The 26,963-nt window shown below is 55.1% G+C and overlaps 2 protein-coding genes across 5 annotated transcripts in view; one reads left to right on the forward strand and one right to left on the reverse strand.

The window, feature by feature from the left end:
- Nucleotides 1-10,657, forward strand: part of NIBAN2 (niban apoptosis regulator 2) — a 64,904-nt gene extending 54,247 nt beyond the window's left edge. Inside the window, exons 9-14 of the mRNA XM_021674042.2 lie at nt 5,792-5,979; nt 6,881-7,036; nt 7,474-7,590; nt 7,818-7,925; nt 8,039-8,150; nt 8,572-10,657. Coding sequence (XP_021529717.2) covers nt 5,792-5,979; nt 6,881-7,036; nt 7,474-7,590; nt 7,818-7,925; nt 8,039-8,150; nt 8,572-9,164 — 1,274 coding nt within the window. The 3' untranslated portion in view covers nt 9,165-10,657. The remainder of the gene's footprint in view (nt 1-5,791; nt 5,980-6,880; nt 7,037-7,473; nt 7,591-7,817; nt 7,926-8,038; nt 8,151-8,571) is intronic.
- A 1,598-nt stretch (nt 10,658-12,255) lies between these two features.
- LRSAM1 (leucine rich repeat and sterile alpha motif containing 1) overlaps nt 12,256-26,963 on the reverse strand; it is a 49,280-nt gene continuing 34,572 nt past the window's right edge. For 3 of the 4 annotated variants that reach the window (XM_064377797.1, XM_021674038.2, XM_021674039.2), the window contains 8 exons: nt 26,634-26,708; nt 24,863-24,943; nt 23,288-23,383; nt 20,469-20,567; nt 19,804-19,935; nt 18,591-18,672; nt 14,834-14,967; nt 12,256-13,003 (listed from right to left, as the gene is read on the reverse strand). In XM_064377797.1, coding sequence (XP_064233867.1) covers nt 12,878-13,003; nt 14,834-14,967; nt 18,591-18,672; nt 19,804-19,935; nt 20,469-20,567; nt 23,288-23,383; nt 24,863-24,943; nt 26,634-26,708 — 825 coding nt within the window. In that variant the 3' untranslated portion in view covers nt 12,256-12,877. The remainder of the gene's footprint in view (nt 13,004-14,833; nt 14,968-18,590; nt 18,673-19,803; nt 19,936-20,468; nt 20,568-23,287; nt 23,384-24,862; nt 24,944-26,633; nt 26,709-26,963) is intronic. The other variant, XM_021674040.2, reaches the window with a different exon arrangement.

The raw sequence follows: 26,963 nt of genomic DNA on the forward strand, positions 1-26,963 counted from the left end.
TCTGCCTCCTGGGTTCAAGCAATTCTCCTGCCTTAGCCTCCTGAGTAGCTGGGACTACAGGTGTGTGCCACCACGCCTGGCTAATTTTGTATTTTTAGTAGAGACGGGGTTTCTACATGTTGGTCAGGCTGGTCTTGAACTCCCAACCTCAGGTGAGCCACCGAGCCTGGCCTCAAGCCTTCTTTTAATCTCTGACTCATCACAAATTTTATCATGTGTCATTTTATAGTACATTTACTTTCGGCAAGTGTAGCTTTCCCAGGTCAGTTTTTCCTCTGTCACCCAGGCTGGAGTGCAGTGGTGCGATCTCCGCTTACCACAACCTCTGCCTCCTGGGTTCAAGCAATTCTCCTGCCTCAGCCTCCTGAGTAGCTGCTGGGACTACAGGCATGCCCCACCATGCCCAGCTAGTTTTTGCATTGTTGTAGCGGCAGGGTTTTGCCATGCTGGTCTCAAACTCCTGACCTTGTGATCTGCCCACCTTGGCCTCCCAAAGTGTTGGGATTGCAGGTGTGAGCCACGGCTTCCGGCCTGTTTTTTAAGAACCAGAGTCTTGCTCTGTCTTCTAGGTGGAAAGCAGTGGTGTAATCATGGCTCACTGAAGCCTCGACCTCCTGAGCTCAAGTAATCTTCCCACTTCAGCCTCCTGAGTAGCTGGGACTACAAGTGCATGCCACCATGCCCAACTAATTTTTAAATTGTTTGTAGAGAAGGGGTCTTGGCTGGACAAAACTCTTTTTAAATTTTTTTAAAAAGAGAAGGGTATCTTACTGTATTGTCCAGGCTGGTCTCGAACTCCTGACCTCAAGCAATCCTCCTGCCTCAGCCTCCCTGAGCACTGGGATTACAGGCATGCGCGGCCTTGCCGGGCTCCTGTGGGTTATTCTTCACTAGCCAGACCCTGAGTGCTGGCTGAGAGCTGGACAGGACACTGAGAGTTGACATTTCTTGTGTGGAACAAAGAACGTTAGCTGGGCTGGGGTGTGGGTGGACATCTAAATATCCTCGGTGAAATGCTTTGGTTAGAATGTTCTGGAGATGGTCCCTGCCTACAAGGAAGAAGCCTTTTATATTATGCAGAGCCAGCCACACCATTCCAGAGAGGATTCGCCCAGGTTTTGTAAAACCAAGAGGTTCACTGAATCTACTAATGCCTTGTTCTTTTTGTTTAAAAGCAGCAGCAAGACCCGTCCCCCACCCCCAACAAGGAGTTTTTGTCTATTTCTAGCTAAGCAGAATACTGCTGACACCTCTGGGCTGGCAGTTTTCTTATTTTACTTTAATTTTTAATTTTTGTGGGTGCATAGTAGGTGTGCATATTTATGGAGTACATGAGGTGTTTTGGTACAGGCGTGTAATGCGTAGTAATTACATCATAGAAAATTCCAGAGCATTCATCCCCTCAAGCACTTATCCTTTGTGTTACAGACAATCCAAGTATATTCTTTTAGTTGTTTTTTGTTTATTTTTGATAGAGTCTCGCTCTTGTTGCCCAGGTTGGAGTGCAGCGGTGCCATCTCAGCTCACTGAGCGCCACCACACTCAGCTAATTTTTGTATTTTTAGTAGAGACAGGATCTTACCATGTTGGCCAGGCTGGTCTCAAACTCCTGACCTCAAGTGATCTCCCCACCTCAGCCTCCCAAAGTGCTGGGACTACATGTTTGAGCCATCACATCTGCTCTTTTTTTAAGTGTACAATTTAAAAAAAAATTTTTTTTTAATATGTAGAGATGGGGTTTCACCATGTTGGTCAGGCTGGTCTCAAACTTCTGACCTCAGGTGATTCACCCACCTTGGCCTCCCAAAGTGCTGGGATTACCGCGCCCAGCCAAGTATACAATTAAATTATTATTGATTCTAGTCACCCTGTTGTGCTATCAAGTACTAGGGCTTATTCATTCATTCTCTTACCAGAAAGGGGTCCCGATCCAGACCCCAAGAGAGGGTTCTTGGATCTCAAGCAAGAAAGAATTCAGGGCGAGTCCATAGAGCAAAAGCAAGTTTATTAGGAAAGTGAAGGAATAAAGAATGGCTACTCCACAGACAGAGCAGTCCCGAGGGCTGCTGCTTGCCCATTTTTATGGTTATTTCTTGATGTTATGCTAAACAAGGGGTGGGTTCTTCATGCCTCCCTTGTTTAGAGCCTGTAGGATAACTTCCTGATGTTGCCATGGCATCTGTAGCCTGTCATGGCACTGGTGGAGGTCACTCTCGTCACCATCTTGGTTTGGGTGGGTTTTGGCTGGCTTCTTTGCTGCCACCTGTTTTATCAGCAAGGCTTGTATGACCTGTATCTTGTGCTGACCTCCTGTCTCATCCGTGACTTAGAATGCCTTAACTGTCTGGGAATGCAGCCCAGTAGGTCTCAGCCTCCTTTTACCCAGCACCTATTCAGGATGGAGTTACTCTGGTTCAAATGCCTCTGACGGTTTTATTGTTTGTACCCATTAAACGTCTCCACCTCCCCCTCCCCCCACTACCCGCTCACCCTTTAGTAACCATCCTTCTGCTCTCTATCTCCATAGGTTTGATTGCTTTGGGTTTTTGGTGGTGGTTGTTTTTTTTTTTTTAACCTTTTTTGTTGCCCCCACAGGGGAGACACCCTCCAAAATGTCACTTTGCTTTAATTTTTAGGTCCCACATAAGTGAGAACATGTGTGATGTTTGTTTTTCTGTGCCTGGCTTATTTTACTTAATAGAAGGACCTCCAGCTCCATCCATGTTGCAAATGACTGAATGTCATTCTTTTTTATGGCTGAATAGTACTCCATTATCTATATGCACCGCATTTGTTTTATCCAATCATCTGTTATGGACCCTTAGATTACTTCCAAATCTTGGTTGTTGTGAACAGAGCCGCCACCGACACGGGAGTGCAGGTCTCTCTGTGACAGGTTGATTTCCTTCATGTGGGTGGATACCCAGCAGGGGCTGTGGATCGTATGGTAGCTCTATTAGCTTTTGAGGAACTTCCAATCTGTCCTTAGTGGTTGTACTAATTTACATCCCACTGTGAACCCCCAAAATTTGAGACAGGTCTCGGTTAAATGAGAAAGTTTATTTTGCCAAGTTGAGGACATGGACCCACGACACAGCCTCAGGAGGTCCGGATGACAGGTGCCCAGGGTGGTCAGAGCACAGCTTGGTTTTATACATTTTAGGGAAACATGAGACATCAATCAACTTAAGTAAAATGGGCCAGCATGGTGGCTCATGCCTATAATCCCAGCACTTTGGGAGGCCGAGGCGGGTGGATCACTTGAGGTCAGGAGTTCAAGACCAGCCTGGCCAACATGGTGAAACCCTATCTCTAATAAAAATACAAAACTTGGCCGGGCGTGGTGGCTCAAGCCTGTAATCCCAGCACTTTGGGAGGCCGAGGCGGGTGGATCATGAGGTCAAGAGATTGAGACCATCCTGGTCAACATGGTGAAACCCCGTCTCTACTAATACAAAAAATTAGCTGGGCATGGTGGCGCGTGCCTGTAATCCCAGCTACTCAGTAGGCTGAGGCAGGAGAATTGCCTGAACCCAGGAGGCGGAGGTTGCGGTGAGCCGAGATTGCACCATTGCACTCCAGCCTGGGTAACAAGAGCGAAACTCCGTCTCAAAAAAAAAAAAAAAATACAAAACTTAACTGGGTGTAGTGGTGCACGCCTGTAGTCCCAGCTACTTGAAAGGCTGAGTGAGGCATGAGAATCTCTTGAACCCGGGAGGCAGAGGCTGCAGTGAGCCGACAGCAAGGCACTGCACTCCAGCCTGGTTGACAGAGTAAGACCCTGTCTCAAAGGAAAAGCAGGCAGGGACTTCCAGGTCAGAGGAAGAAAAGAGACTGAATAGTTGCATTCTTTTGAGTTTCTGATTAGCCGCTCCTAAAGAAGCAATCAGAGACGCATTTATCTCTGAGGGAGGGGCGGCTCTGAACGGAATGGGGGGCAGGTTTGCTCTAAGCAGTTCCCAGCTTGACTTTTCCCCTTAGCTTAGTGATTTTGGGGGCCTAAGATACTTTCCTTTCACACCAACAGCGTATGGGGGTTCCCTTTTCTCCACATCCTCACCAGCATTTGTTACTGTCTGTCTTTTGCATAAAAGCCATTTTAACTGGGGCGAGGTAGCATCTCATTGTAGTTTTGATTTGCATTTCTCTGATAAGTGATGTCAAATACCTTTTCATATGCCTGTTTGCCATTTATATGTCTTTGGGGAAATGTCTATTCAAATCTTTTGCCACCCCCACCCCCCTTTTTTTTTGAGATGGAGTTTTGCTTTTGTTGCCCAGGCTGGAGTGCAATGGCATGATCTTGGCTCCGCAACCTCTGCCTCCCGGGTTCAAATGATTCTCCTGCCTCGGCCTCCCAAGTAGCAGGGATTACAGGCATGTGCCACCACGCCAGGCTAATTTTGTATTTTTAGTAGAGATGGGGTTTCTTCATGTTGGCCAGGCTGGTCTCGAACTCCCGATCTCAGGTGATCCACCCTCCTCGGCCTCCCATAGTGCTGGGATTACAGGCATGAGCCACCTTGCCCGGCCTTTTTGCCTATTTTTAGTTGAATTACTGAGATTTTTCCCTATAGACTTGCTTGAGCTCCTTATATATTCTGATTATTAATCTCTTGTTAAATGGCAGTTTTCTTAGTTTTTTGCCATCATGGTTTTGGAAAGATCAGGGACCAATCTCAGAACACCTTGTCATTTTTCCTGCATGGATTTCTCATCTTGATCCACTGTTTCTCTGGAATTATTCAGCTTGCTAATCTTGCCCCCAGTGGTTTTCTTTAAAAATAATATTGGTGGCTCATGCCTGTAATCCCAACACTTTGGAAGGCCAAGGCAGGAAGATCACTTGAGCCCAGGAGTTTGAGACCAGCTGGATAGCATAGTGAGACCCTGCCTCTTAATAATAGTAATAATAATAATGAGCACGGTGGCTCATGCCTATAATCCCAGCACTTTGGGAGGCCGAGGTGGGCAGATCACCTGAGGTTGGGAGTTTGAGACCAGCCTGGCTAATATGGCGAAACTTCACATCTACTAAAAATACAAAAAATTAGCTGGGCGTGGTGGCGTGCGCCTGTAGTCCCAGCTACTTGGGAGGCTGAGGCAGGAGAATCGGTTGAACCCAGGAGGTGAGGTTTGCAGTGAGCCGAGGTCGCACCACTGCACTCCAGCCTGGGCGACAGCGAGACTTTGTCTCAAAAAAAAAAAAAAAAAAAAGAAAAAATTGCCAGGTGTGGTGGTGTACACCTGTATTCCTAGCTACTTGGGAGGCTGAGGCAGAAGAATCACTTGAACCCGGGAGGCAGTGGTTGCAGTGAACTGAGATCATGCCATTGCATTCCAGCCTGGGCAACAGCATGAGACTGTCTCAAAAATTAATAGGAATAATAATAATGGGAAGAGAGTTGGGGGAGGGCTGAAAAATTACTTTTTGGGTACCGTGCTTACCTGGGTGATGAGATCAAGTTTACACGAAACCTCAGCATCACTCAATACACCCATGGAGCAAACCTGCACGTGCACCCCTGAATCTAAAATGAAATAAAAATGATAACAAGATTGGGTGGCTGAGGTGGGAGGATTGCTTGAGCCCAGGAGTTTGAGGCTGCAGGGAGCTTTGCACTCCAGCCTGGGCAATCTCCCATTGGATTAAGACCCTGTCTCAGATAAAATAATAATAGTAAGAATATAACAATAGTAATAGTAAAAGAGTAGCCTCAGCATCTGGGTTCCAGGAGGGCTGGGAGCTGCTCCTCAGGGACCCCCCTGACCCGGCTCCCTCGGGGCACAGCCTTCATCCTCCCCAAGGCGGAGGTGTGCGTCCGGAACCACGTCCAGCCCTACATCCCGTCCATCTTGGAGGCCCTGATGGTGCCCACCAGCCAGGGGTTCACTGAAGTGCGGGACGTCTTCTTCAAGGAGGTCACGGACATGAACCTGAATGTCATCAACGAGGGTGGCATTGACAAGCTGGGCGAGGTGAGGCTGGCACCGCCCCCTGGGAGGGAGTCTCCTGAGTGTGGGTCTGGTCTGTCCCTGAGGGCCCTGACTGTGTGACTCAGGGCAGCCGTTCCCCTCCAGGCTGTCCCTGTAGACAGGGAGGGGCTGCTGGGGACTGGGGGCTGAGGCCGTGGGGCCTGCAGTTAGAGGAAAGAGGGAACACCAACTCCCCGCCACCAGCCTTTATAAACCAAGAGTGGTGAGAAAATAGAAAAGAATTCAACAGAGAAGAGAAGGAGGGAGGGAAAGGAGAGGAGGGGAGAGGGATGGAAGGGCTTCAGGCGGAGCGATGAGATGGGCAACGCAGAATTCACAAGGCACACGCCCTCCAAACGGAGACAGCCATCGCCCTCCCTTGACCTCAGTTACCTGGCTCTTGGGGTGGATGTCCTTCCACAGTCCCCTTCTTGGGGTGGCAGCCTGGAGCCCACGTAGTTGCCAGATTAAATTTATCCTGTATCTTAGTTTCATCCTCTATACTCTGAAATGAGGGGTCCATAGACCATAATAATCACAGAATCTGAGACCTAGAGAGGACCTTGGAGAGCATGAAAGCTAACTCCCAATTCTGAAGCTGGGGAAACCGAGGCTCAGAGAGGGTAAATGGCTTGGCCAAGGTCACCCAGCAGCCCAGGAGGGATGAAGCGCTTCTCCCAGCACCCAGGCTGCCTCTCCACAATGCTGTGCCCCCTGTGCCCTCAGAGCCTCATCCTTCTGTCCTGGGTTCTCCTGGGTTTACCTTTGTGCCAGCACCAGGTGGTCATCTCTGGCAGCAGGCGCCAGCCCCTGGGCCTGGACTTCGAAGACCCAGGTAAAATGTGTGTGGGGGTTGCCTGGCCATGGGGTGGCCCCGCTCAGTCTTCGCGTCGCACCCCTGCAGTACATGGAGAAGCTGTCCCGGCTGGCGTTCCACCCCCTGAAGATGCACAGCTGCTACGAGAAGATGGAGTCGCTGCGGCTGGACGGGCTGCAGCAGCGGTTCGATGTGTCCAGCACGTCGGTGTTCAAGCAGCGAGCCCAGATCCACATGCGGGAGGTAGACCCGAGACTGCCACCCCCACCCACACTCTACCCACTGCCCTCCACAGGCCCCCTCACCGGGGGGGTCCCCTCTGCTCCATCCCTGCCATGCCGTAGCCACGCTTGCGAGGCACGCAATCTCCTCCTCTGCTCAGAACATCTGTGCCTCTGCCCACACGGCTAATTCTGACTCATTTCCCAGGTCTCAGCTTAGAGACCCCTTCCTCCGGGAAGCTCTCCTTGCTCCCCCTAGCCCCTTCCCACGTTTCCTGTGGCCTTGAGGCAGGGACTGGCCCCAGCGTGCAGTGCTGTGAGAGGGCACAGACCGCTCACCATGCTGCCCTGGCAGGCCTCGGGGTGGGAGGCTGGCTGAGGGTGAGGACCCCTCAGCAGCATCCAGGAAGGGGCTGTGGTGTCCCTGGGGGCTTCATGTGTCCATGGTGTGCCCCGCAGCAAATGGACAATGCTGTGTATACCTTCGAGACCCTCCTGCACCAGGAGCTGGGGAAGGGGCCCACCAAGGAGGAGCTGTGCAAGTCCATCCAGCGGGTCCTGGAGCGGGTGCTGAAGGTGAGCGGCCCCATGCCCTGCCCTGGACCGTCCTAGGCGAGGCTGAGCCCTGAGCCCTGAGCCCCATCCCCGGCCACCACTAGGACTGCTGTCCCTGCAAGGAGGCATCGTGGTCCTCTCGTGTGTATGAGGACTTGGAGGCTTGGGTCAGACCACTGGCCTCGTCCTAACCTCAGGGCCAGTGGAGTCCATGACTGGCGGGTCCCTGACCCCCTCGTTCCCTGCAGAAATATGACTACGACAGCAGCTCCGTGCGGAAGAGGTTCTTCCGGGAGGCGCTGCTGCAGATCAGCATCCCGTTCCTGCTCAAGAAGCTGGCCCCCACCTGCAAGTCGGTGAGCGGCCCCCACCCGCTTCAGCCGTGTGGGCCCCAGGTGGGGGATGGAGCGTGCAGACCTCACTTTACCCCTGGCCCTGACCTCTCATCTCTGCCACCCCACCCGGGCAGGAGCTGCCCCGGTTCCAGGAGCTGATCTTCGAGGACTTTGCCAGGTTCATCCTGGTGGAGAACACGTACGAGGAGGTGGTGCTGCAGACTGTCATGAAGGACATCCTGCAGGGTGGGTGCCGTCCAGGGCAGGATTGTGGCCGGGAGGATGCTGGGGGGCAGCTGAGAGGTGGTGGCAGGTGAGGGGGTCAGCTAAGGCACAAAGAAAAGACTTGCACTTGGGGGCTGGGTGAAGCCCACTGTTCAGTGTGTGGCCCCAGGAGTGGCCTTAGCCTTGCATCTCTGTGCCTTAGTTTCTTCTTCAGTCCTTGTCTTTGCTGGGAGGGTCAGATGAGTGATGAGATGACACGTGGTCACCAGGCTGGGCCTGGAGTTAGCATCACAGCCTTGCTGCTTTCAGCAATGAGGCCTGGAATGAGTCACGTCCACAGACACCCAGGGCGGGATGAGACCAGTCTCCTTTGAGCAGAGTCCAGCACGGGGCAGCTGCGGGATCAGTGCTGTGTCCTGACTCCCCCACTGTGGCCCTGCAGCTGTGAAGGAGGCCGCGGTGCAGAGGAAGCACAACCTGTACCGGGACAGCATGGTCATGCACAACAGCGACCCCAACCTGCACCTGCTGGCCGAGGGCGCCCCCATCGACTGGAGTGAGGAGTACAGCAACAGCGGTGGGGGCGGCAGCCCCAGCCCCAGCCCCAGCCCCCCGGAGGCAGCCACCCTCTCGGAAAAGCGACGGCGTGCCAAGCAGGTGGTCTCCGTGGTCCAGGATGAGGAGGCAGGGATGCCCTTCGAGGCTGGCCCTGAGTCACCATCACCTACGTCCCCGGACAGTGTCACTGAGATCCGAGGCCTTCTGGCCCAAGGTCTGCGGGCTGAGAGTTCCCCGCCGGCCAGCCCCCTGCCTAATGGGGCCCTCGCCAGGGAGAGTCCCCAGCCCGAGGCCGCCCCCGAGGCCTCCTCGCCGCCTGACTCACCCCTCCAGCATGTCTTGCCTGGAAAGGCTGTGGACTTTGGGCCTCCCAAGCCCAGTGACCAGGAGACCGGAGAGCAGGTATCCAGCCCCAGCAGCCACCCCGCCCTCCACACCACCACTGAGGACAGCGCAGGGGTGCAGACTGAGTTCTAGGCCCGTGGGTCCCAGCCTGCTGCACACAGCACAGGCCACTCCCTTCGGGGCCCAGGCAGGTTTGGCTCTGGGGAGGGCACCCTGGTCTGTGCCTTGTGGGTGGAGGCGGGACAGGGCAGTGTGGCACCGCCAGGGGTCGGGAGGAGCGGGCCTGCCTGAGTCACTTTACTGGGTTCAGCCAACACTTTATTGCTCCCTGTTTGTTTTCTCTTCTATGGGATGATCTCAAACGCAGGGGCTGGTTTTGGGGTTTTCCTGCTTGTGCCGAGGGCTGGACACTGCTGGGGGGCTGGAAAGTGGAAAGCCCCTCCTTTCCTGTCCTTCTGTGGCCTCTGTCCCCTCGTGGGTGCTGCTGCTAACCTTCCTGGAGAGAGGGAGGTGGAAGCTGCTGTGAAGCCAGTGGGTTCCTGCCCACTCACCCAGGGGCTGGCTGGGCTAGGATGGGGACGGGGGAGCGCTGCAGCCCCTGGCCCTGCTCCTTCCAAAGTTAGGGGTGGACCCAGCCTCACTTTCCCCACCATTCCGGAGGGAAGGGGAAGGAGGGGGTCTTCAGGCTGGAGCCAGGCTGGGGGTGCTGGGGGGAGGGATGGGATTTAGGGGGTGCCTTGCGGGGTGGGTGGAATGAGAAAGGCCCAGAACGTGCAGGTGTGAGGAGGGGAAGTGTTCTGAGAGAAGGAGGGGTCCCCAGGGATGCTGGGAGTGAGTGAATGAGGCTGAGATGGCTGTGAGGGTTGTGGGGAGCCTGAGGTTTTGCGGGCCTGTGCACCCGCTTCTCCGGCCCCAGCCTGCCTCCGTCCTGCCTGCCCGCCCCACAGGTCTCCCTCCGATCCCCGTCCCACTGGTGCTTGGGGAGGGAGTGGGAGCAAGGGGTATAGTGGGGTTGGATTCCACTGTCTTATCAGCCACCTCACTGGTTGCCTGGGGAGCCGGGCGGGGCCCCTGAGGGGTATGGGGCGCTCCCTGAGGGTCTGGGGTCCGGCTGTGCTTTGATCTCTGATGCCTCTCAGTCACCAAGTCACCTTCCCCTGAAAATCCAGGCCCCTCTTTGGATGTCCTTGTCACTCTGGGTCTGGCTGTTGTCTCTCCTCAGCTTCTTGTTCCTGGGACAAGGGTCAAGCCAGGACGGCCCCGGCCTGGCAACTCCCACCCCAGAGCCCCCCAGACCTCCTCACATGCTGCTTTGCAGTGGGGCAGGGACGAAATGGGCTCCTTCAGGGTCCTGAGGTGGGGTCTCCTCCCAGCCCTGCATCCTCCGTGCCCTAGACCTGCTTCCCAGAGGAGGGGCCTTGACCCACAGTGGTACCTGGCACTCAGGGACCCCCCCCTAGTCCCCCAGCGCCCCCAGCCCTGGTCTCCAGCGCATCTCTTCCCCTCTCGTACTGAAGATCTGTGCCTCTAGTGCCTTTTGGGGGGTTCCCATCCCCCCAATATTGTATTGAAAATATTATGCACGCTGTTCATGCTTCTACTAATCAATAAACGCTTTATTTAAAGCCAGTTGCCTTGAGTGGTGCTGAGGGGTAGAGGCAGCCTTGGGCAATGGCGAGGCTGAGAGGGACAGCGGTGGGCAGCAGCTTCAGGGCCATTCGGGACCCTGGGTGCTCACAGTGGGGGTGGGCCCAGGACCGGGCTGGACCCAAACAGCCAGCCCCTTCAGCACTCCAGATCACACACTAGTGTTTACCAAGTGCTCACTGGGGGCCAAACGCAGTGTGTGCAGGAACAGGAGCCTCGCGGTGGCTCTAGAAAATGGACACTGCTGTCACCACCATTTCACCAATGTGTAAACTGAGGCCTAGGAAGGTGGGGAAACTGGGCCAAGCTTATGGGGCATTGGAACACCCCTCAAGCCCCTGCAGCTGTTGGGGGTAGGTTGCCCCACCTATGGGTAAAAGCATGTCCTTATTGGGTGGGGTGGCAGCCAGTCACCTTGGGGAACGTTGGCTTTCCTGGTGCTGGCCTGTCCGCAGCATCCTAGGGCTTGGGCCTGAGCCTCCCTCGGTCAACAAAGGCCGAGGTGCAAGACTGGGCTGCGTGGTATTTCCCCTCAGCCTCAGCGGGGTAACGTACCGGAACACAGGGATGCAGCTGTGGCTTGCTGTTGTCCTTGGCAGGTCACTGAGCCGCAGGCTCTTCCATGAGGCCTCCCTGGGCTAGTGAGAGCAGAAGGACATCTGCAAAGCGCTGTGCTCCAGGAGGTAGCTCTACCTGCCTCGATCTCTCCCCCTTGGCAAGTTGAACCCAGGAGGTAGTTGGGAGGAGGGGGAACCGAGGGTGCCGACATGGGAAAAGGCCACCCAGCTCCTGCCTGGGAAACAGGACTCACAAAACAGAGTATTCACCCGTGTTCCGTGCACAGGACTGATGATGGTCTCAGGGACGGGGAAACAGGCCTGGGCATAGGGACTTTTCTGCCACCCCAGAACCTGAACCCTCCTGCCTACTCCTGTGGATGTTGTACTTGGGGCAAGCACTCAGCGCCCCCTGGAGGCCACTAGCTGAAACTGAGGCCCAAACACTGGGCAGGGTCACTGAGCTAGAGGTAGAGCCCAGGTGCTCTCAGCAGTCCTGCCATGCGCCCAAGGTCGAGTCTCCCCTGGCTCAACACCATCTGCCAGAAAATGCATAATCAACGTGCAGCCCTGCAGCGAGTGCAAGCGTATATGGCTCCTAGAACTGCGCAGTGACCAATCTGCACAACTGCACAGGTTTGAGGGTGAGGAAGCTTCTGGGCCTCAAACCCCACATCACCGTGTCCCAGTTGCAAGGCCTAGACATTTACCCCCATCAGCCTCAGCTGCCTCATTGAGATAATGTACGGAACACACAGCCCACCCACAGGGCTCCTCCACTCACAGAGGCACAGGCTGCAACCATCATCGGCCCTGGCTGCCTCTCGGTGCCTTCCCTCTGGGCCCCAGCCTCTCCACCTCAAGATGGCTCTACCGACCTCTCCTTTCAACTGAGGGGCAGCGCGCTCCTGGTTCCTTCCCCAAGAAGAGGTGCCCTCTGTCCTAGCCCCATCCCCAGACCTCATCCCCTCCCATTCCCGGGCTCCCATGAGGACCCTGCAAATGACTCTGGCCAGAAGCGCACTGAACATGGGTTTATTGACACTCCTGCTTTGGATCAAGCCACATGGTGTGAGGAGGGACAGTTGCAGAGAGCAGGAGGGCCCCAGGGTGCTGGGGAGCAGCAGAGAGGGAGGCCCAGGGGTGCTGGCACCACTGTGAGCATAGGCCTGCATTGCTTGCCTTCTCAGGATGGCCCCCCATGGCCACGGCCTCCCCTCACCCAGCTGGGCCCTCCTGCTTACTCCCCACATGCAGAGCGGGACAGGACTGTGCATGGTCCCCAGATGAGGACCCAAGCTCCGGAAGGAGCAGAATGACCTTCAGTCAGAGAACTGGGGCGGCAGATCGGTGATTAGGCTGGGATGCTGGCTCCCAGGCTCGGGTGGTGGTGCAGTGGCCTCTCCAGCCCCAGCCTCTCCAGCCCCAGCCCCAGGGACCAATCAGACTGGTGGTATCATGGATCAGGAGAGCTTCTACCTGGCCCAGAGGCGCTTGGAGCTCAAGGTGGGGGCTCCTGGGCAGTGGGGAAAGGGCCCAGGGTAGGAGGGACCTCGTATGAGTCTGGCTGGCGCAAGCCTGAGCAGGAGCCTGGGCTCACAGTGACCGAGGCAGGGCCAGGCCCAGGTGGGCGGGCAGCACTCAGCTGCTGTGGTAGATCCGGAGGCGCTGGACAATGTCCTGGCGGCACAGCGGGCAGGTGCGCAGTGGCTGGCAGCACTGCTGGCAGCAGCAGACATGGCCACAGTTGAGGAAGATCATCTGGGCCTGGGGAGGAAGAGTGGGAACGTGTGGCCAGCACTGCCGCGTTCCAGGAGTCCCAGGCCCCAGGTCCTTCTTTTTTTTTTTTTTTTTGAGGCAGTCTCATTCTGTCACTCAGGCAGGAGTGCAGTAGCACGATCCTGGCTCACTGCAACCTTGTCCTCCTGGGATCAAGTGATTCTCCTGCCTCAGACTCCTAAGCAGCTGGGACTACGAGCACGCGCCACCATGCCCAGCTAGTTTTTTTGTATTTTTAGTAGAGACGGAGTTTCAGGCTGGTCTCAAAGTGCCTGGGCCTCCCAAACTGTTGGGATTACAGGCGTGAGCCACCATGCCCGGCCCCCTGCATTATTCTTTACCATAAGCACCTGACAGTGGAGCGCCCAGGCATTTGAACGCCACAGAAACAAAACAGGCATGGACGAAAGGGGTGACCTAGCCCTTCTGTTAGCAGTTTGCTGTCTATTTCTCTAAGTCTGTAAAAAATAAAAATACCTATATGCCACAACTGTTTTTTTTCTTTGAGATGGAGTCTTGCTCTGTCACACAGGCTATAGTGCAATGGCCTGATCTCAGCTCACTGCAACCTCTGCCTCCCAAGTAGCTGGGACTACAGGCACACACCACCACACCCAGCTAATTTTTTGTATATTTAGTAGTGATGGGGTTTCACCGTGTTAAAAAACCAGGATGGTCCCCATCTCCTGACCTCGTGATCTGCCCACCTCTGCCTCCCGAAGTGTTGGGACTACAGGCATGAGCCACTGTACCTGGCCCCTATTCGGGCCCTCCGGACAAGGGGCCGAGGTCTATCCAGCAGCCCCTGCCGGCGGCTGTGCAGGGTGCTCAGGCTTCTTTCTTGCTGATGCACTTGCCCAGGCCCTGAACTCCTCAGTCTGAAAATGATCCCAACCTGGAGCAGCAGCCATTGACTCAGAACCACACTCAGCCATTGCCTGAGCATCTTCTGCTTTTAGGAACTGATCCAAGTGCCGCTCAAAGCTGTCTGGAATGCCAAGGGCCCCAGAACAGGGATTAGTTTTGAACCAACAGGTCCATCTGTATCATGGCATGACCCGGGTCAATTGGAGACCCTAGAATCATCAAACTGCAAACATGGCTGCTTTTCTAAGTAGGATCCCTCAGTGGAGGCAGAGGACGATTTGTATTTCATTTACTGCTCTGTGTAATTTCTACAATCAGTGTTAATTCTGCAAGAATTTTTCAAATTTTTTTTTTTTTTTAGAGTCTCACCCAGGCTGGAGTGCAGTGGCAGGATCTTGACTCACTGCAACCTCCACCTGCAAGGTTCAAGCAATTCTCCTGCCTCAGCCTCCCAAGTAGCTGGGACTACAGGCGCCCACCACCACACCTGGCTGATTTTTATATTTTTAGTGGAGACGGGGTTTTACCATGTTGGCCAGGCTCCAACTCCTGACCTCAGGTGATCCACCTGCCTTGGCCTCCCAAAGTGCTGGGATTACAGGCTCGAGCCACCGCACCTGGCCAAAAGATTTTTTTAAAAGCCTCTGCAGGGTACATCATGTTGTTGATATTTCACGAGTTGGAAGACTTTTTCCTAATGTATTTATTAAGTAGGAACAAAAAGGAAAAGGTCTGGAAAATGATGTGAGCATGGCTCATATTTGGGTTGTGGGATCGGGGGGTCATTTCTATTTCCTGCATTCTTTGCTTTTCTGTGTTTTCCAAATTTTCTAGATGGACACGATACACTTAGGTAACTGGAGAAAACACATTCAGAGGCAACCCCTGTGCCTGGAGAGTTTGGTGACGCAGCCGCAGGCAGGGCAGGCGCAGTGGGAGACCCAGACTTACCTCCCGTTCCAGGCACACCACACATTCTGAGGCCTGCACCTCCAGCTCTGCAGGGGGAGCCGACGGCCTCACGGACTCTGGAGGCTCCTGGGGGGCTGTGGGGGTGAGCACCTCACCTGCTGGTGGTTTCAGCTCTGTGGAGACCAGATAGACAGACTGAGCCAGGGTCAATCCCGATGACCCCAACCCCCAGGGGCTCCTCGTGGCCCAGCCTATCCCCACAGTGAGTGAGCTGGAGGGTGGGGGAGCCTCTGCACTCAGATCTGGGGAAGTGCTCTCCTTGCCCCACATTCTCCTCTTCTCTTCTCTTCGCCTCATTTCCCATCTGTAGAAGGGGAGTGCAGGGAGTGCAGTTTCTCTCTGCAGGGATGGCTGCAAAGCTTGTTAACTGGGTCCTCTGATCTCTAATGTCCCCAGGACCCTTCATAGCCACCCTGCAAGGGCTCGGCACTTTCAGAGATGAGGCATTTGAGGCTCAGATGGGGGGAGTCACTGGCCCAGGGCCACGTGGCCATCTGGTGGTGCAGCTGCAGTACTGAAGCCCTGGGGCCAGGGCCGGCTCTCAGCTTCTCCACCTGGTTGTCCAGGAGACAGGATGGGCTACTGCCCATCAGGCGACCCAGGGGAGCAGAATGAGAGGACCCCCCAAGGCTGCTCCCCCGCCCCCAGCCCCACAGAGTCCCCACCATGCTGGCTGCTCTGCCCTGGAGCCGGCATCCCCTGCTAGGACATCAGAAACAGCCCTTACGAAATGCTAAGTCTCTTTTTTTTTTAAGATGGAGTCTTGCTCTGTCACCCAGAATGGAGTGCAGTGGCACGATTCACCTCCTGGGTTCAAGCAATTCTCCTGCCTCAGCCTTCTGAGTAGCTGGGATTACAGGTACGCGCTACCATGCCTAATTTTTGTATTTTTAGTAGAGACGGGGTTTCACCATGTTGGCCAAGCTATTCTCAAACTCCTGACTTCAGGTGATGTGCCCGCCTTGGCTCCCGAAGTGCTGGGGTTACAGGCGTGAGCCATGGCGCCTGGCCGCTAAGTTTCTTTCTTTTTTTTTATCATGCAATGTGAGCCACCCACTTCCTTGACTCTATCCCTGGTTCCCTTTCTGATCATGGTTCATGTTATTAATTTATTCTATGGCTTGAATTACAAGCATTATTTTTTTTTATAACAGGATAAATACTACAGATTTTTTAAAGGCTGTTACAATACTAGATCCTCTAAAGGTAACAGTGCTGCCCCCAAACCACCATTTTGAGGGGGCTCTCATACATATGTGTGTGTGTATTTTTTTTTTTTTAAGACAGGGTCTTGCTCCATCACCCAGGATGGAGTGTAGTGTCATGATCACAGCTCACTGCAGCCTCAACCTCTGAGGCTCAAGCAATCCTCCCACCTCAGCCTCCAGAGTAGCTGGGGCTAATTTTTCGATTTTTTTGTTTTGTTTTTGAAACAGTCTCACTCTTTCCCAGGCTGGAGTGCAGGGGCGCAATCATGGCTCACTGCAGCCTTCACCTCCCAAGATCAAGTGATCCTCCTATGTTTGCCTCCCAAGTAGCTGGAACTAGGAAGTTCACCACCAGGCCCAGCTAATTTTATTTTACTTTGTGTAGAGAAGGGGTCTATGTTGCCCAGGCTGGTCTCAAACTCCTGGGCTCAAATGATCCTTCCACCTGGGCCTCCCCAAATGCTGGGACTACAGCCATGAGCCACTGGAGATCTGTCTATACTTAGATAACTGAAGAAAACACATTCAGAGGCAACCCCTCTCTATTTGCTTTTTTGGCTTTTTTTTTGAGACAGAGTTTCACTTTGTCATTCAGGCTGGAGTGCTGGGGCGTGGTCTTGGCTCACTGTAACTTCCACCTCCCAGGTTCAACCAATTCTCCTGCCTCAGACTCCTGAGTGCTGGGAATACAGGTGCCTGCCACCACACCCAGCTAATTTTTGTACTTTTAGTAGAGGTGGGGTTTCACCACATTGACCAGGCTTATCTTAAACTCTTGACCTCAGGTGATTCGCCCACCTCAGCCTCCCAGAGTGCTGGGATTACAGGTGTGAGCCATCGCGCCCGACCCCAGCCTCTATATTTGATATAAAGTATACCGATTTCTGGGAATAATAAGAGAATTGTCAGGAAATTGAGGGTTTCCTGTGCCTTCTGAAACTGAGGCTGGATCCCACCACGGCCCCTTCCCCTGCCAACTGGCACAAGCAGGAAGCCCTTGTGGCCGATCAGCTATGGAGAGGAAGGCCTGCTTGTGAGCTCTAGATGACCCAAAGAGTGAGAAGCAGTCAGTCCTGAGGACCACTGGGCTCAGAGGCACTGCACCCTGCTTCCGTGAGGGGCACCTGCTTGTGACTCCTGCTCATGTGAGGCTTGTCTGCTGGGGGTGACCCCAGCTCCTGATGGCAAACTCTTCCTGATCTCCAGTCTGAGAGCTGAAGGGTTGGGAACATTCAGAAGGGGCCTATGCCGCACATGACTTGATATCAAAAAACTAAGTTTAGTGACTTTTGGGGGATTGAGTCAGTGTCCCTGGAGTAAAGTGGCCGTAGCACTGGCGTCTGAAGCTATCATGGGCTGCAGTCCGCCTAGCCTCCTGGAGTCCTGGGCCTCCCCACTGAGGTCCAGTCCAGGAACTCCATCTTTGCCCCGGCTGCTTCGCCTCTTCCTTGGCTCTGGCTAAAAATGCCCTGCCCACAGCCGGCTAGGCTGCAGCTCACCCAGCCCGGCTGCACAAGCCTGCCCTCTCCTTCACCACTGCTCTGGCCCCTCACCTTTTCCCCAGGGAGGCAGTCAAACCCAGTGGTTCCACCAAGTGCCAGCAGTGGGACCTGACAGGGGACATGCTAATCTCTCTCCACCTCAGTTTCCTTATCTTGAAAATGAGGACCACAACAGTGCCCCCCATGGGGTTGATTCGGAGGTTCTGCAACATGGTTCCCGCACGGCCGTGGGCAGGTGCCAGGCTCCCGAGTCATGGTCAGCACACAACAGACCCCGGACCCCACGACTGCCCCTTTTCCCCACGGCCCTCACGACCTGCCTTCACCCCTTCCCAGCCTGTTGTGGACATCTCTCCACGCCCACAGGCACCCCTCAGGCCCAGCACTGGGCACGCAGCAGGCCCTGGGGACGGATTGTTTCTCCCTCTAGTCCAAAGTCCCTCGGTGTGTGGACCCCAGTGTCGGTAGGGTGGGCTGAGGGAACGAGGGACAGGGTCCCTCAGTGTGTGGACCCCAGCGTCTGTAGGTGGGCTGAGGGAAGGAGGGACGGGGTCTCTCGGTGTGTGGACCCCAGCGTGTGTAGGTGGGCTGAGGGAAGGAGGGACGAGGTCCCTCGGTGTGTGGACCCCAGCGTGTGTAGGTGGGCTGAGGGAAGGAGGGACGGGGTCTCTCGGTGTGTGGACCCCAGCGTGTGTAGGTGGGCTGAGGGAAGGAGGGACGGGGTCCCTCAGTGTGTGGACCCCAGCATGTAGGTGGGCTGAGGGAAGGAGGGACGGGGAGCCGGGAGGGCCCTTCACTGCTACTTGGAGGTCTCCCTGTTTCCCCACTTTGGTGGCCCGTTTTTCCCATCTGTAAAATGGGCTCACTAATCCCTAAGCCTGGTCCTTGGGAGGGAACCTTACCGGCGGGCAGGGGCTAGAAGCAGCCCTCAGGACTCATCCTGAAATGTAAGCAAATGACTGTCCCCACCACAGCCACACATTCGGCTGGAGCCCTGCCCGGAGGAGGCCGGAGCTGCGCTGGTACCTGGCTGGATCCTGGCTGCATACAGCAGTTCCTGGACCTTCCGGAGGATCTCGTGCTGCAGGCCAGCTTCTGATACGCCCAGCTGTGACAGTTCAGGGAGGAGCAGACTGTAGGCTGCCGGGAGCCTGCTAAATGATACGAGCCACCTGGCGCAGGCCCCGCCCACAGAAGCACCAGCACCGGGCCTAGCGGGGCCCGGGGTCAGGATGAGGCAGTGCGGCACCATCACTGCGAGGGCAACCTCCTCAGGCCTCAGCCCCACAATCAGCGTGGTGGGGGTGGGAAGGAAACTGAGGCCCAAAGGGAAGCAGCACTAGCAACAGCCGTGGTTTAGCGACTGCTTCCCGGCACCCGGCTGCACCTGCACACCCCACGCCACTTCCCACCAGGTGGGGCAGGAGAGAAGCCTTTGAGGCCAAGCCTCTAAGCAGCAGCACCTGAGCCCACAGCCCCTCAGCCTTCGGAACCTAAGCAGCACGGCCTGTGACCCTCAGTGCCATCCAGTCCTTTTGGACCTTGGCGTCTGCATCTGTCCAGGGAGGGGCAGGACAGTCTCATGGCAAAGAACAGGAACTCTGGGGCTGGATTGCTAGGGGTAGAGGTCTCACTCTGCTGTGTGACCTTAGACCAAGTTATTGCCTTACTGGGTCTCATCTGAAAGATGATGATAAGTCTCTGTACCCTCCCTGGGCCGTCGAGAGGATTCAGTGAGTTCAAATACGAAAAGTGCTTAAAATGATGCCCAGCACATGCGGGTGGTACGAAGGTATTAGCTGGCACAGCGATGATAATTCTGTTTTGGAGAGTAAGTGGATTAATGTGCCATAAAGAGCCCAGCTTGGGCCCAGAATAGGGGCTCAGGCAGTGCTGCGGTCACGACGGTCTGTCACACCGAGGGACAGGGTGGAGGCTAGATCGGACAATCCAGGGGCCTGTCTTGTCCCTCCAGTCTGAAGATCCAGTCTGAGCAGGTCAGCAGGACCCACCTCCCTAGGATTTCCCAGTGAGATGGTGTCCAGGTCACACACAGGCGGCTGGGGCAGATGGGCATGCGTTCTGGCCATGTGGAAACAAGGTGGGCCTAGGCCATTAGGTAAGGACAGGCCTCACTGAGAACTCCACGAGGAGCAGGTCAACCCCCGCTGGTCAGGCCAGCGGCCTTGCGCATCCCTCCCCACCCTCCCCACCCTCCCCATGGACAGCTGCTGCCCACCTTGGCCAGGTCCCCGGGGCTCATCTGGCTCAGCAGGGCCAGTGAGAGGCGGTGGTGGGCAAAGATGGGCAGGTAGTGCTCGGCCGACAGCTCCTCCAGGAGGGCCACCAGCTGGTGCTCCATGCCCTCTTCCTGCAAGACAGACCAGGGAAAAGCGTACCATGAGTGGGAAGGAAGAAAAGAACCCACTTACAACGGGAAATGAAGGGTTTGAATATAACAACACAATACATAGAACGTACTCAGGATTATTCCTACAGAAATGCATATGTAGGCACACAGAGATAGATAGGCCCAGGGGTTCACTGCCACTCTGTCTGCAAACCTGGAAACAGTAAGCAACTTGAACATCCACTAAGAGGAGGCTGTTTCATCCACCACCCTGTCCCTGCACGTGCTGGGCAGACAGCGGCCCCCGGGCACAGGCTTCGCTCTACTGTGGGCTCAGTGGTCTCTGCCCCGCACGGCAGAGACCACTTGTTGTCCCCCTCACCAGAATAAATACTCCCTCGTTCTCACTTCTGTCCCCACCGGGGCTTGGCACAGGATCTGGCATGCCAGAGTCACCAGAAAGGTAACAAGAGGCAGAGCATGGTGGAGGCCAGAGGTGCTCTGGGAGGAGACCCCGGGGCTCCCTGGCCGGGGCAGGCAGCGGCAGTCCTTACTTGCAGCTTCAAGGACAAGGGCTTCTGGTTCAAAAGCCGTTGATACTGAATCAGCCAGTAATTTTCCTGCCTGGTTTCACTTTTGGCTTCTAACTCCGTCTGCCAGGAATGAAGCAGGCAATGTTAGTTACAAAATGGTAATAAAACCTGTACTAACAATGATGGTTGTGAACTATGCTCCTCTGAGCAGCTGGACATGCTTGACATTTTATTTTATCTTATTTTTGATATGGAGTCTTGCTCTGTCGCCCAGGCTGGAGTGCCCAAGTAGCTGGGATTACAAGTGCCTGCTACCACGCCCAGCTCATTTTTGTATTTTTAGTAGAGACAGGGTTTCACTATGTTGACCAGGCTGGTCTCAAACTCCTGACCTCAAGTGATCCACCCACCTCAGCCTCCCAAAGTGCTGGGATTATAGGCATGAGCTACTGTGACCAGCTGGCACTTAGTATTTTACAGAGAACTTTCCCACCCACTTATTGTCCCACCGTTTAAACTATAGAAATGAGAAAGGCAGGAAGCATCACTCTCTGACCTGCTCGACGCTGCACACCTGGTCAGGGAGGGCACCTGAACCTGAGCTTCTGCCACCTGGCACCATACTCCACCACTCTCTGGGAGGGACACCCTCTGTCTGCCTGTGGGACAGCAAGCATTATGCAGCCCAGGCTGCCTCCTGGGTACCAGGCCGGGGGCATACAGGTGCGAAGGACACCTTCAGCTTCTAGAGTGGGCTTCACCGTCTGACGGAGCTGAAGAACGATCAGTGTGCTACTGAACACAATTCTCTTATTCCACCATTCGATAACTCTTTGTTGAGTATTGTTCTAGGTGCTGGGAATAAAGTAGTGAGCAAATGACGCTGATAACGACCACAGTGACAAGAGGCGCAGCTGATGTGCTCACAGCCCCACGCGCCAGGCCGTGCTGTGCACCTACAGATGCCACTCACTGATTCTCACAACTCCATGAAGTCGCTTCCACCTCCCAGGTGAGGGAACTGAGGTTCAGGGTAATGAGTACCCTGCCTAGGGTGGGGCCAGGAATCAGGCCCCAGGCTTGTCTTGCTTAGAACAGCACTGAGGGCTGGCATGACATGGGGAGGCGTTTCCCCATCCCCACTCGGCCTGACTGCCCTTTGGGGGACCCCACTGTGGACTTGGCCACACCCACTGCTCCATTCTATCGCTGCCCCTCCTGGGCTGCAGCCCCTCTCTTCTGGCACCCAGGAGCTCGGACTGGCTGTGTTCTGCTGGGGCGATGCTTCCTCCCTTGGTGCTGACCCCCAAGGCATATGAGGGCAGGAGCACCAGCCACAGCACCTGGCTGCCACGGCACAGCACCAGGGCACCATCTGCCCAGTAACCTGATGCATAGGAGATGGCAGCAGGGCACTGTGAGGAATAGGCAGCTTCCTCTGATGGGCACAGGCACCACTTGGCTTGTTCAGGACTCCAGAAGAAGCTGGTCTCTCTTCTAAACCTATACAGGGGCCAGGTGCGGTGGCTCAAGCCTATAATCCCAGCACTTTGGGAGGCCAGGGTGGGTGAATCACCTGAGGTCAGGAGTTCAAGACCAGCCTGACCAACACGGTGAAACCCCGTCTCTACTAAAAAAAAAAATGCAAAAATTAGCTGGGCATGGTGTTGCGTGCCTGTAATCCTGGCTACTCGGGAGGCTGAGGCAGGAGAATCACCTGAACCCAGGGGACAGAGGTTGCAGTGAGCCAAGATCATGCCATTGCACTCCAGGCTGGGCAACAAAAGCGAACCTTTTTCTCGTGAAAAGAAAAAAAAACCTGCACAGGGCCAGGTCTAGGATGCAGTTCAGAGGACGTCTGGTGCATTCACAGTGACACAGGAATAACTCGGTCTTTTCCGCCCCAGATAGTGGGCCTGGCCTCTGGTCTCGCTGCTGGGTGACCCTGGGTCTAGAGAAGACACTCTCAAGGGGGCCTCTGCCACTCTGAAAGTGTGCCAGCATCAAACTTATTAGGGGACAGGGGACAGTCGGGCCACTCCTGCCAAAAGCTTATCAAACAGCCTGTCCTGGACATAGCAAGTCCTGTTCTGGAGTGAATACTCATGGCTGTTTCCAAATACTCAACTACAGAGGAATTCAGAGAGCATCGTAAGTTTAAAAACCAGAAGTAATCCACATACTCAACGACAGGGGCCAAGCACAGCCTTGAGAAAGGATGTCAAGGAAGGGTTTAACGGCTTGAAAAGAACGTACGGAAACAGGCTGGTCGTAAAAGTATGTACCATGTCATGTTTAAAAGGCAGATACACAAATAGCTATAAAGATGCATCACAAAATGTTTGGAAAATATGCATCAAAACAGCAGGAGAGGCTGGGCACGGTGCCTCATGCCTGTAATCACAGCACTTTCGGAGGCCAAGGCAGATAGATCGCTTGAGCCCAGGAGTTCGAGACCAGCCTGGGCAACATGGCGAAACCCCATCTCTATGAAAAATAAAAAAATTAGCCAGCCATGGTGGCACATGCCTGTAGTCCCAGCTACTCGGGATGCTGAGGTGGGAGGATCGCTTGAGCCCAGGAAGTCAAGAGTGCAGTGAGCCAAGATTTGCGCCATTGCACTCTGGCCTGGGCAACAGAGTGAGACCCTGTCTTAAACAAGCAAACCAACAAAAAACAGCAGGAGATAACTCTTGGAAGTGCAATTATTTTCCTTTGCACTTTCCAGTTTTTCTTTGATGAACAACTCTTACTTAAATAACAGGTGTTTCTAAAAATGGCCAGTCTGTTAGAGAAAAGCAAACGCATGTGTGATGCTGAGCACAGAAGCCAACACGTACCAGGATTTCCCGGAGTTCTTCCTCTCGCTGCTGCTTCTCTTTGAGCAGCTGCTGGAGCAGGTTGCTGAGGGCCCAGCGCTGCTCCGAGACCATCTCCTGCAACACAAGACCACACCCCGCACCACCATGAGCTGGTGGCACCTCAGGAGTCCCGCAGTGGCAGGATGGAGAAGGGCTTGGCCTCCCGCTCACTCGGTTCTCTGCCCAATGCCTACAGGCTGAGCTGGGGGACAAAGCTGAGGCCCTTCTGCCCCTCTTCCCCTAAGCCTGCATCTCTCTTCCCTGTGGGGTGAAGTCAGGCATGGGATCCTGGTGACTGATGACAATGGAATGGTAAGAAACATCAAACAAAAGAAACGACAAGCCACAGGTACCTGCCTTTGGTCTCCCAGACAACAGAGCACATGGGCAGAAGCAAATGGTGGGGAGGGGGTATGGGGCCTCACACAAACGGAGGGGTGTGCAAATCAGAGCCTGGGGTCCTTGTTCCACTCCCGTGCCTGCTCTTGGAAACCCCATGGGGGCCCTGACAGGTGGAGCCCTGCTGCTCTCGTGGGCAGGGACTAGGGTACCTGCCAGGCACGATGGCCACAGCTTCTCTGAGAGCAGCTCCAGTCCCCTCATCTCTGGAGATCATTTCAAAGCTCACAAAGGGCTTTGCCTTGCTAGCTCAGCCTTCTCCGATGGCCAGATGGCACAGGCTCGGCCTCGAGGACAGCAGCCATTTTATGGAGTAGGGGAAGAAGGCCCAGAGGGGCAGAGGCCTGCCTAAGGGCACACAGTGTACCTGCGGTGCACCTGAGACCAGGGATCCAAACCCCTGACCTCTCACTGCACTGAGGAGTCCGTGGGATGACTTGAGACTTCTCTACTGAGAACAGACACAGGGACAGTGACAGACAGAAGGCTCTGCTCGAATGCCTGGCACAGGCACATGTCCTCACACACCACCCCATCCAGCCCTCCATCTGCAGCTGGAGGCGCTAAGGTACACAGAGGGGAAAGGGCTGCCCCTCCTCCCCCACCTGCCAAGGTCGCGCAGCAGGGCTGTGCCAAGCCACACCTGGCTCCCAGGCATCCAGTCCAGGACACCAGCTGCCAGTCCCTGCTGCCCTCTCGTCTGTGTGAGCAGGACTGCCGGGCTGGAGCGACACAGACACGGCTGAGCCCTCTCCTCCAGACATCCCAGGGACACCCAAAAGCTCCAGCCCTAGAGGATGTCTGCCCAGGGGCCTGAAGCATGGCCTACAGAGAGAGATGGAGCTCAGCGTGGGCCCGCACCCAGCACAGGAGACAGTGATGGAGATGGAGAGGGGGAGCCTTGGCAATGAAACCCTCCTTCCTCTGACCCTCCTGCCTCACAACAGGCTGACCACCTCTAACCTCAGCCTGCGCTGGGCCTTCTGGGGCTGAGGGGCGTCCTCTGGTATCACAGCCACAGAAAAACTCTGCCCTCTGTCTGCTGGGGAAGCCCTTGACTTCCAGGGGCTGACAAGCAGCTGCCAGGGGCTGGGAGGGGCATGAGGTGGGGGTTTCAGCATGTGAGGGAGGGCAGGTGCAGGGAGCCCTACATACCTGTAGTGTCTCTGTGTCCAGGGACTTCCTCTTTAACTCCAGCTGTGTCAGCTGCAATAACTCAGTTTCTATTAACTTAATCTAAACAGAAGACGAGACAGGGGTTTTTTTACTCACATTAACCACGGTTCAGTTTCCTGCTGCTACTCTCTGATGACCAAGTGGGGTCTACGAAGCCTTTCTGGGGAGGCTAGGGAGGCTCTGGAATAGGGGACCCTCTAGGCCTGGGAACCTCATCAAGGGGCTTGAACAAGAATTCGTTCCTTCATGGTGCTGAGTTCCTGGGGTCATGGACGGGCTTGTCATGGCCCACATTGTTTACCTAGAGCCCAGCACAGGATCTGTCCCAGAGCGGGCACAGAAGAAAGGTTTATGCAATGGAGAGGGGGCTTTGCTTGGAGATTCAGGCCAGAGTAAAGAACAGACACAGAACTATCACCCAGCCTCCTGCTGGCCAGGGTCTCTTGTGCCCCTCATCGCTGTCGCAGGGGAGAGCAGAGGGTGGTGGAAGTAAGTGACTGAGTAACAATGGTAGTAGTAGATGCTATGTCTTCAGCACCTACTATGTGCAAGGCCTGTGCTGTATACTTTATGTGTAATATTTCATCAATTCTCTGGCTGGTAGGAGGTATTACTGCCTCTATTTTACAGACAAGAAAACTGAGGCTCAGAGAGGTTAAGTCACTTGCCCAAGGACACAGAGCAGGTAAGTGAGAGATCCCTTTCTCTGGGATGCCCCAGCTCAGGGTTTGAAGGGGAACAGCTGACCTGGTCAAAACCATCTGCAGTGAGAATGTCAGGGGCCTCGCACACTCTCCTGGGTGTGTCCGGGGGATTTTAGCCCTGCTGGCGGGGTCAGGCCCCACAGCCAGTACTTCCCTATCCTGTGCCCATGACCCTGTGACCCTCATCTCTAAGTCCCTATGATATCACCAACCCCTGGTCAGAGGAATGAGCTTCATGTCCGGCAATGTGGAATTGAAATTAAAGAGGGAAATTGAAAAGGTAAATTGGTCCAAAAAGAAAGAAAGCAAGAAAGAAAATAGGGAAAGAAAGAAAGAAAAAACCATGCAAAAAATGTACAATTCAGTGTGCTGAACATGATGTAGGAGCGTTCCCATAGCCTGAAGCTCACTTCAGCCCCAGCCCCACTCCACAGGCGGTGGCCACAAGGCCACACAGGTGCGCTTGACCAAGGACACCTCGAAGATCAGCAGCCACCTGGGGGAGATCTTGTCACGTGAGGGAGGGCCCGTAAAGAGGATGTCCTCCTCTTGGGCCGAGGTCACTTTTCAGCAGGTGTCAGGACCACCGTGGCTCACGGCCCCACCTGCCCACTTCCAGAGGAAATCCCATAAGCCCTGAGATGTATGGGTCTCTGTTGGTCTGAGCTGCGGTAGCGCGGGGGCCTGCACAGGCTGCTTTTCCCAGTGTCCTGCCTGGAGCATGGATAGCAGAGGCGGCCCCAGCAGTCACAGCCACGCATGAATGCCGCCCTCCCTGGCCCAGGCATGGTGGAGACTGAACAGGCCACGCTTGCTGGTAAGACCCTGCCCAACCCCAGAATAGGAGGCCTCCAGGCACCCGCCTAGGATCCCCAACACAAGGCTGGGAACAAAGGGAGGTGCCGAGGGCGAGGCCTCGACCTCTCGCTGGGCTAGCAAGCCAAGGTGCTGGACTTCAAACCTCAACTGCTGCGACCTGCTGCCCTGGAGGGACACTCCGCGAGTCTCTGAGAGGGCAGGCCCGGGGCCACGGCCCCAGAGCTCACCTGGCTCCTGATCTGCCGATGCATCAGGTCTTTCTTCACCTGGAGCGCCTCGAACGCAGCCTTCTGCATCGCGCTCTGCAACACAGACCACCGGTCCTCAGCAGGGGCCGTGCCCACGCCTTTCCCTGCAGGCCCATCCCGGGGAAAAGCAAAACCTGTGTACCAATCACCTTAACGTATGGGTTTTGTTTCTGAGAGAGAGAGAAGATTCCACCTCACTAAGGGCTTACGGCGGGCTGGGCTCTACTTGATGCTCTTCCGGCATCCCACCCTGAATTCCCACCACAGCGAACTGTGTGGGTGCTTTTACTGCCCCATTTCGCAGATGGG

This window comes from Aotus nancymaae, unplaced genomic scaffold (genome assembly GCF_030222135.1).
Source record: "Aotus nancymaae isolate 86718 unplaced genomic scaffold, 86718_ANA_hifiasm-v0.15.2.pri h1tg000003l, whole genome shotgun sequence".
NCBI classification, from domain to species: domain Eukaryota; kingdom Metazoa; phylum Chordata; class Mammalia; order Primates; family Aotidae; genus Aotus; species Aotus nancymaae.